The sequence below is a fragment of the Beta vulgaris genome, chromosome 9 (genome assembly GCF_026745355.1).
Source record: "Beta vulgaris subsp. vulgaris cultivar EL10 chromosome 9, EL10.2, whole genome shotgun sequence".
Lineage (NCBI taxonomy): Eukaryota > Viridiplantae > Streptophyta > Magnoliopsida > Caryophyllales > Amaranthaceae > Beta > Beta vulgaris.
Window position 1 is genome coordinate 11,482,186 of NC_079210.1, and position 9,245 is coordinate 11,491,430.

At 35.8% G+C, this 9,245-nt stretch overlaps 1 protein-coding gene across 1 annotated transcript in view; it reads left to right on the top strand.

Annotated features, from left to right (window-relative positions):
- The first annotated feature begins 1,950 nt into the window (after positions 1-1,950).
- Positions 1,951-9,245, top strand: part of LOC104903231 (homeobox-leucine zipper protein REVOLUTA) — a 45,842-nt gene continuing 38,547 nt past the window's right edge. Inside the window, exons 1-16 of the mRNA XM_057392157.1 lie at positions 1,951-2,699; positions 3,212-3,371; positions 3,852-3,937; positions 4,043-4,133; positions 4,252-4,347; positions 4,458-4,571; positions 4,648-4,731; positions 5,217-5,363; positions 5,440-5,514; positions 5,791-5,897; positions 6,107-6,290; positions 6,915-7,103; positions 7,304-7,384; positions 8,114-8,248; positions 8,768-9,087; positions 9,192-9,243. Of these exons, the coding sequence (XP_057248140.1) occupies positions 2,431-2,699; positions 3,212-3,371; positions 3,852-3,937; positions 4,043-4,133; positions 4,252-4,347; positions 4,458-4,571; positions 4,648-4,731; positions 5,217-5,363; positions 5,440-5,514; positions 5,791-5,897; positions 6,107-6,290; positions 6,915-7,103; positions 7,304-7,384; positions 8,114-8,248; positions 8,768-9,087; positions 9,192-9,243 (2,190 nt within the window). The 5' untranslated portion in view covers positions 1,951-2,430. The remainder of the gene's footprint in view (positions 2,700-3,211; positions 3,372-3,851; positions 3,938-4,042; positions 4,134-4,251; positions 4,348-4,457; positions 4,572-4,647; positions 4,732-5,216; positions 5,364-5,439; positions 5,515-5,790; positions 5,898-6,106; positions 6,291-6,914; positions 7,104-7,303; positions 7,385-8,113; positions 8,249-8,767; positions 9,088-9,191; positions 9,244-9,245) is intronic.

Sequence of the window (9,245 nt, forward strand, 5' to 3'; positions counted from 1 at the left end):
CGATGCCTCGCTCGCGGATGAAGGCTGGATTGGTGTTAGAGTTGTGGCTAGGAATCACGTGGGTGAAGTCTTGTTTGCGGCCACCCGGAGAGTGCGAGCCTTTTGGCCCGTCGAAGTTGGTGAAGGCAAGGCACTTTGTTGCCTTGAAGCTTGCTATATCCCATGAGGTGCGTGACATAATTGTGGAGTTAGATTGTCAGGTTCTTGTTAATCGCCTCTCCAAAGGTGCTATCTTCTCCTCGGATTTAGACACTGTTTTAGAGGATGATCTTCTGCTTAGTAAAAATTTCATTTCTATAGTTTGGTCTCATGTGCTTAGGGATGGCAACTTTGTAGCCCGTCACCTAGGTAGACTAATCCCTTTCGGTATTGAGCAGAGATGGGAGAACCATTATCCCTCGAAAGTGGATCCTTATGTTTTAATGGACACTTTGTCCATCGATTAATCTAAGCTCTTTCTTTCCCCTAAAAAAATGTATTTTCTTATATATAAATAATATATGTAGGTCAAAATTGAATATGAAAATAATATCGAAAGTTAATATGGTACAACTAAAAAAAAAGAAAAAAAATTAAAACTAGACTAAACTACAAGGTGAGTTAAATCCAATAACATTCCACAAGAATATATTTTTCTTATAAATCAGCTCGCAAGAATATATACTAAGCCACATATCTTCTACCACATCAAATTAGTTACTAAAAATTAAACCATATTACCTTATTTGACGAGTAATCTGTTCTTTTAGACACACAATTTTAGTACAATTTAATTTAATTTAGTTCAATTAGTTTGTTCTTATAGTTTAAGTTTATTCAAAGGACGTAAAACTCTATTAGTTGAATTGAACTAAGGGTCTATTCTCCGCAGCTTAATTTCAACTCATTTCAATTTAGTTGTAATCATTATAATTTTTATTAGTTACAATTTAATTCAATTTAGTGCTTGTTCTCTTCGGCATAAAACAACTGAAGTGGACTGAACTGAACTGAACAGAACTGATTGGAGCTGAACTGAACTGAACTGAACTCATTGGAGCTGAACTGAACTGAATTGAATTAAATTGAATGAAATAAATATATAAATAATATATAAATAATAATAATATGAATATTAAATAATAATTATAATGATAAGTAATAATAATGAATAATAATAATAGTATTTTGGATATGTTTAAATGATATTTATAAATATATAATATTAATAATCATAAATTAATAATAATAATAATTAATGATAATAATGATAATATTAATAATTATTTTATATTATTTGTATTAATATATTAATACTTGATGATGATATATAATAACAATAATATCTAAGAAATAAATTAATATTACTATTTTAATAATTAGATTTAATAATATAATAATATTTGGTAATATAAATAATAATTGGGTTGGACCGCGAAAATTACATCATAAACCGTCTTGACACGATTTGATTGGTTTATAGGCTAAAAAACGTGGGTTTATTTGTGCTTTGACCTAAACCATGTTCCTTCTAATAATAATAGTAATAATAATGAGTAAAGCTTTAATAAATAAAATAATATATAGAAACAACAATAATAATAATACTTAATAGTAATGATATAAAAATAAATAATAATAATAATAATAATAGTAATTAGTAAAATAAATTATACCAATATAATAATTATATTTGACAAAATTATTATAAAAAAATGGAGCTGATTGAAGCTGAACTGAACAGAACTAAATTGATTGGAGCTGAACTGAACTGAACTAAATTGATTGAAGCTGAACTGAACTTAACTGAAATCAATTCAGTTATTTTACGACCAAAAGAACCGGACTCAACAAATTTAAACTAAACTTCCATTAATGAAATTCTAAGTCGCAGTACTCGACAAAGTCCATCCAAGAACATTCTGCAATTTAAAAAACGGAATCGAAAAGAAAAACGGAAACACAGGGCCACAGCAAAGTCTCGAGAAACGAGCCTAATGAAATGAAATGTGAGCAGCAAAAATGATATTTAAAATATTTACCTACTCAAAAAAAAAAAAAAAACACCACCAATTTCTCTCTCTCCTACCCACTCACTCTGTCACTGTTCCGTCCCACTCACCTCTCTCTCTCTCCTCACACCCCTCTTTTCCCCTTCCATTTTTTTTGCAGCCATTTTGACATAACACACAGACATCTATCATCACCCATGGTTCTTCTTCTTCGTTCTCTCTCCATTTCTAGGGTTCCTTCTCCCTAAAAGAAAAAAAACCCAAAATAAATGCCTCCATTTTTTCTCCTCTTTCTTCTCACACCCTTTAATTCCACTAATTTTCCCTTCCCATTTCCTCCCCAGATCACAAAGAACAAATCTTTAAGCGTGATCTATCAAGCTTAAGCTCTTTCTAAGTTACTCGCTCAGTTTTTAAGTTAATTTTGAGGAGAGAGAAAATGGCGATGGTTGCGCATAGAGAGAGTAGTAGTGGTAGTGGTGGAAGTAGCGGAATGAGCAAACACATGACGGCGGCAGCAGCGGCGGCGTCAGCAGCTGATGCTGGAAAATACGTTAGATATACATCGGAGCAGGTCGAAGCTTTGGAGAGAGTTTACGCGGAGTGTCCAAAACCAAGCTCGTTACGCCGTCAGCAGTTGATTCGAGAGTGTCCTATTTTGTCTAACATTGAACCTAGACAGATCAAAGTTTGGTTTCAAAATCGCAGGTATTTTTCTACTTTTATTTTATGGGGCATTTTTTTTAACTTCTTAATTTTGGGTTTTAATTGAAAAACTTGCCACTTTTTTTTTTTGGGTGGAGGGGTTGTGCAGGTAATTTTTAGTTTAGTTTTATGGGTTTTTTTTTTTCGTTTTTAATTATGGGTTTTAATTTAAGAATTTGGCACTTTTTTAATTTTGTTGGGGAAATTTTTGTGCAGGTAATTTCTAGTCTTCTTTTATGGGTTTTTGTTTTCCATTTTTAAACATGGGTTTTAGTTGAAGAATTTTGACACATTTTTTTTGTTTGGGAAATTTTTGGTTTAATTTTATGGGTTTTTTTTTCAATTTTAATTATGGGTTTTAATTGAAAATTTTGGCACTTTTTTTTTTGTTGGAGGCATTTTTGTGCAGGTAGATTTTAATTTAATTTTATGGGTTTTTTTTTTCGTTTCTAATTATGGGTTTTAGTTGAAGAATTTGACACTTCTTTTGTGGGTGGGGGGAAATTGTTCTGCAGGTGTAGGGAAAAACAGAGGAAAGAATCGTCGAGGTTACAGACAGTAAATAGGAAATTAACTGCGATGAATAAATTGTTGATGGAAGAGAATGATCGGTTGCAGAAACAGGTTTCTCAGTTGGTTTGTGAAAATGGGTTTATGCGTCAACAACTTCATACTGTATGACTTATTCTTTCCTAATTCCTCTTATTATTATTTTTTTTAATAAAAGGGCAATAGAATGTTGTAATTTTGGGTCTTGTTGGTACCATTGTTAAACAAATCAGGTTTCTTTTTCTGTAATTTATTTTGGCGAGACTTAATTATATTGTGCATTTATTGATTTCTTCGTGGTTAAATACATAATTTTTTAGGGGGTCCTAAATTAATACAACCAAAAAAATGTTCTGAAGTTGCAAATTTTCTATTCTATGTTTTAATATTGTTTCCTGCTTTCAATATATGCATTGTAGTTATGGTATAAATTAATATACGATGTTTTACTTGTGGGGTTGTCTTGATAGTATATGAAGTGGGTAGAGGGGATAAGTTGTGCAGGTTATGTTGAAGATGTTCAGGGTGGAGGAATAATTCAGTTTTTTCTGTTGCATTAATCTAGGATCTCAGTGAATTTAATGATGTTTTCTTGTTTTTGGTCAGGCGCCGGCTATGACCACCGATGGAAGCTGTGAGTCTGTGGTCACCACAACGCAGCATTCTCTTAGAGACACTAATAACCCTGCTGGGTAAAGATTTAGTGTATAACATTGAGTTGGTCCACTCTTCTATGCTTTAATGACTGTTATGTCATCGGTAATGAGTTATGCCCCTTTGTTTGTGTTTGTTGACAGACTCCTGTCTATTGCCGAGGAGACATTGGCAGAGTTCCTTTCCAAGGCGACGGGGACTGCTGTTGATTGGGTCCAGATGCCTGGGATGAAGGTGCATAATTTTTGCCTTTAAGTTACTAGGAAATTAGTAAATAAGTTGATGGCTGTCCTTGATCTTGTACCAATACAACATAGTAGTCTCAGCAGCTTACTTGCTTAACTTTTTGCAGCCTGGTCCGGATTCGGTTGGGATCTTTGCCATTTCACATCGTTGCAGTGGAGTGGCAGCCCGAGCCTGTGGTCTCGTTAGTTTAGAGCCTACAAAGGTGAGTTGGGTTGTCAAGAATCTTTGATGTTTTTTTATTGACATTCGCTGCTCATTCCTCGGCTGTCAGCAACATATCAGAGATATCACAATGTTAAATCCCTTTGCCAGATCGCAGAGATACTTAAAGATCGTCCATCATGGTTCCGGGACTGCCGGAGCCTTGAAGTATTCACTATGTTTCCTGCTGGAAATGGAGGAACAATTGAACTTATTTATACACAGGTAGGATACGGTTAGGCTTTCTTTTAGCTGTATGTTTTTAAATTACCTCATTGGGTACTGAAGTTGGTTTCTCCAGATATATGCTCCAACTACTTTGGCCCCTGCACGAGATTTTTGGACTTTGAGATATTCCACAACTTTAGAGAATGGCAGTGTCGTGGTATGCTCATTCCAACGCTGTATCTTTTCGTGTATTTTGCAATTTCATTCTTTTTACCCCCTTTGTTCAGGAAGAGTTGCAGATTTGTCACATCGTCCCAACTTTTCATACTTAACGATGTGAATTATTTTAATGCCAAATGGGGCCTTTTCAACACTCTTCCCATGATTTACCTTATTTGGCTGCATCTTGGAAGTCCAATCATAAACCATCACTTATTCTAAAATGGTGACAACTTTTTTTACAGCCAAACAACCTATCTGTTTACTGTTCCCGGATGGAGAGAGTATATAAAATGTGCTTGATGTCCTGCACAGATTTGCATTATGGATTGTTGCCTGTTTGTTAGTGATACTTGTTTACCACCATTTCAAATTTGTTTGTGGGCTGAAGTGAGATGCAGTTTGTCAATGGTCTTTTTTGTAGTTTATTAGTTAAAACCACGAGGACCTTGGTTGATGCTGTTTCCTTGTGAATGCATTAAGGTTTGTGAGAGATCTCTATCTGGTTCTGGACCCAACACTGCTGCTCCTCAGTTTATAAGAGCTGATATGCTTCCAAGTGGCTATCTCATTAGGCCATGTGATGGTGGAGGTTCAATTATCCATATAGTAGACCACCTGAACCTTGAGGTTTGTTGTGTGCCATTCAGCAATCAGATTGTTTTCTGCTGTTTTGAAGAAAAGCTTACCTGTATAAATCTTGTAGGCATGGAGCGTGCCAGAGGTGTTACGGCCATTATACCAATCATCCAAAGTTGTGGCTCAGAAAATGACCATAGCAGTAAGTTTGCATCTACATTTAACATTATTTTCAGTGGTATAGCCATATTGTCCTTGACATGGTTGTTTTTTAGCTATTTTTGACAGTAATGGAGAGTAATATGGGGGAGGGGGGGGGGGGAGCAATTCCCTTATGATACTCATCCTTCATTACTCTACTTTAGATCAAGAATGAATTAATGACATGCCAGTGGTGGCTTCAATAGATGTTAGTAAACAATGGTTTAAAGTACCACGCTACGACCTAATTTAACCAAATATGTTCCTTATAATGAAGGCTTTACGCTACATCCGTCAAATTGCACAAGAGACAAGCGGGGAGGTGGTATATGGCTTGGGTAGGCAGCCAGCTGTTTTGCGTACGTTTAGTCAGAGATTAAGCAGGTACTTCCCCAGTTCTAATGACGTTCTGCTTTTGTTGGAAACTTATACATACATTCATATATATATATATATATATATATATATATATATATAGCTTGGTGTTTTGAAGTGAACAATTAAAGTGATAAACACGTGTGGTTTTTGTTCTTGGTTATTATTATTTAGATCCTTTTCTATTTATTTAACTGTGGTTAATTTTCTCACTCCAGAGGTTTTAATGACGCTATAAATGGATTCACTGATGATGGTTGGACAATGCTCAATTGTGATGGTGCTGAAGATGTCATAATTGCTTGTAATACAGCCAAAACTTTTATGGCTACTTTGAATGCTGCCAGTTCACTTCCGATGGTTGGCGGTGTTTTGTGTGCTAAGGCATCTATGCTACTTCAGGTTGGTCTTGCAAGTTTCAGTTCTTCAAAGCTATGAATCTGTGTTCCTGGCGGTGATTTGTTTCTTTGCCACGGTCTCTTTGTTGTAATTTTGCCATTGATCTCTTCAATATAACTTTACCTAGTATTTGTTGGGAAGATATCCTGATTGTTGTTTTTGATTAAAATCTGCTGTTCGTTAATGGTTTGTGACCATATTCTCCTTTCTGATCTCTGTAGCAGAATTATTCTGTTTCCAATGTCAGACCAAACTTGATCTTGAGTCTGGCTCAATGCCTGCTTCTTTTACCTTTGTACTCAAACCCTTTGGCCAAGTAGGGGGTGGGGAGTGGGAGAAGAGATGTTTTATATAGATTTATGTTTCACAAAATGCGAATGCTTTGTGCTGCTGCTGAAAGCTGTATTTTTATATACTACTTGTATTCTGAAAGATAAAAAAACCACTGTCTGGTTGTATTTTTGTATGCAACTTCTTAATCGCAGATTAATCTATTGTAGAATTGTGCCTTGTAATGAAATGTGGGCAATCCCCCTTTTTTTGGAGTCAACATATTATCTGTAACTGCTCTGGTTTTAGACTTTTAATAGCTAATAGACTTGTATGTTATAAACAAATTCTGTGCAGAATGTACCTCCCGCTGTGCTAGTTCGATTCTTGAGAGAGCATCGGTCGGAGTGGGCTGATTTCAGTGTCGATGCCTATTCTGCTGCGGCATTGAAGGCAAACTCGTATGCATTTCCAGGGATGAGAGCTACGAGATTTACTGGAAGTCAAATTATCATGCCTCTTGGTCATACAATTGAGAATGAAGAAGTATGTTACTTTTATGGAAGTTTTGTGCTGCTTTTCCTTTCCACGGCTTAGAATCCATAGAATTCTTCGTTTAGATTGATATTCTTTTGTGTGTGATAATTCTCTATTGTTGCTGTAATAACATGAATCTTCATGCTAAGAGTTACACGGTTTTACTCCCGTATCATAATTATTCTTTCTGATGTCTATGTACTTGCTAGATGCTGGAGGTAATTCGGTTGGAAGGCCATTCTCTTACTCCTGAAGATGCTTATATTTCTAGAGATATCCATTTGCTACAGGTATGTTTCAGATGCTAAGGAAAGTATGGCTTGTAATTCTGAAGTCTTTCCAGGGTTGTACTTCTATGGTTGATTTCTCTTTTTGTTTTGTTATGATGAGTAGTTTCTTCATCCCAACTTTCTTGTCTTTGTTCTCTTCCAAATGTTCAGTTTCCATATTTGGTCACAATATCATTCATCCCTGTCTTTGCTGAACCTAAAGTCTTTTAGCTATTGATGATACTTTAAAACATGAAAGGTCAATATGGGCTTTTTGTTGTAGTGGGCTTCCAGTAGTCATATAGTTTTTATATTGTAGTGGATATTAGGGTAAGAATGAGGGAACTAGCTTGATGCTCCAAGGTCATTGGAATATTTAGAAGTTATATTCATTAGGAAATTCTTCTCCTATCTAGTGTTTGTCACTTTGTTACAGAATGATTCAAAGCTTTTCATTTTGATTATACAAAATGCTTTTATAACTTTATTATCTATGAAGAAGTTCTCTTTGCTTGATTTTCCTTGCTCTCCTAATCTGTGATGTAAAGTGGATGTAAAAAACCCTCTTGCCTCTCGTTATGCTTTATTATTGTATTACTCTGAAGTCCGATAACTGTTATTGTTGATGTATCGCTGTACCTCTGCGCTAATTAACTCTGTAGTCCGCTAACTATTCTCTCTTGATGTATTAATATTTTTACCTCCATTATGTGCTTGAATCTTTGAACTAAATGCATATTTTGGTTGCAGATTTGCATTGGAATAGATGAGAATGCAGTAGGAGCTTGCTCTGAACTAGTTTTTGCGCCAATTGATGAAATGTTTCCAGATGATGCTCCGTTGCTGCCTTCGGGCTTCCGTATTATTCCATTGGATTCGAAACCAGTAAGTTTATATTGTCTTAATTTAATTATTCACTTTGTGGTACTTGCCAAAATAAATCGTCATTATTTAACTCTTCATGCTCTGCTGAGATACATATTGTGAATCAGTGACTTTAATTTGCCCAAGGTTTCTCATGCCCTTCTTGTTCTAACTCAATTTTACCCAACACTGACTTAATTCTCATATTTTTCTGTGCCAATTGTAGAGCTTTGTTTTTAGGGACTAGGTGTAGCATTTCACTGTTTCCTTTTGGAGCCTACCATATGACAACTTCCATCTAGTGGTGTCGACCTTATTCCTTCTACTGGAAAAGGTGATACCTGGCTTGGAAAGCCGGTAATACTGATACCTAGTTATCGTGCAGAAATCTGTAGAGCGCATTCTGATCACTGTACATTCATAATTGGTTTCCAAAAATTTAATCAAGTACCCACTTAGTCTCCCCAGGGATAGGTTCTAATGAAATGACCATGATTCATGGACTTACTGTTGCTCTATTTGACATTATTTGACATGTAGGAAGCTGCAACAAATCGGACTCTTGACCTAACTTCAAGTCTTGAAGTGGGTCCATCATCCAACCATGGAGCTGCTGATGCAACATCTTCTGGTAGCAATCGTTCTGTGCTAACCATTGCATTCCAGTTTCCATTTGAAAGTAGCCTGCAAGAAAATGTTGCGACAATGGCACGTCAATATGTTCGAAGTGTAATATCTTCAGTGCAAAGGGTTGCCATGGCAATATCCCCTTCAGGGTTAAGTCCCACAGTGGGTCCAAAATTATCTCCAGGCTCCCCAGAGGCACTTACTTTGGCCCATTGGATTTGTCAAAGTTATAGGTATGTCGATTTCAGCATCCTATACTAGTTGAGGAAGGTTATGTAAGGCCTTGTATCTACTTGGAAGAGAAGTGTAGTTCACCCTATTGACATCTTTTCTGCAGTTATCATATGGGAGCAGAACTGCTAAGGACTTCTTCTGCTGCTGATGACACAGT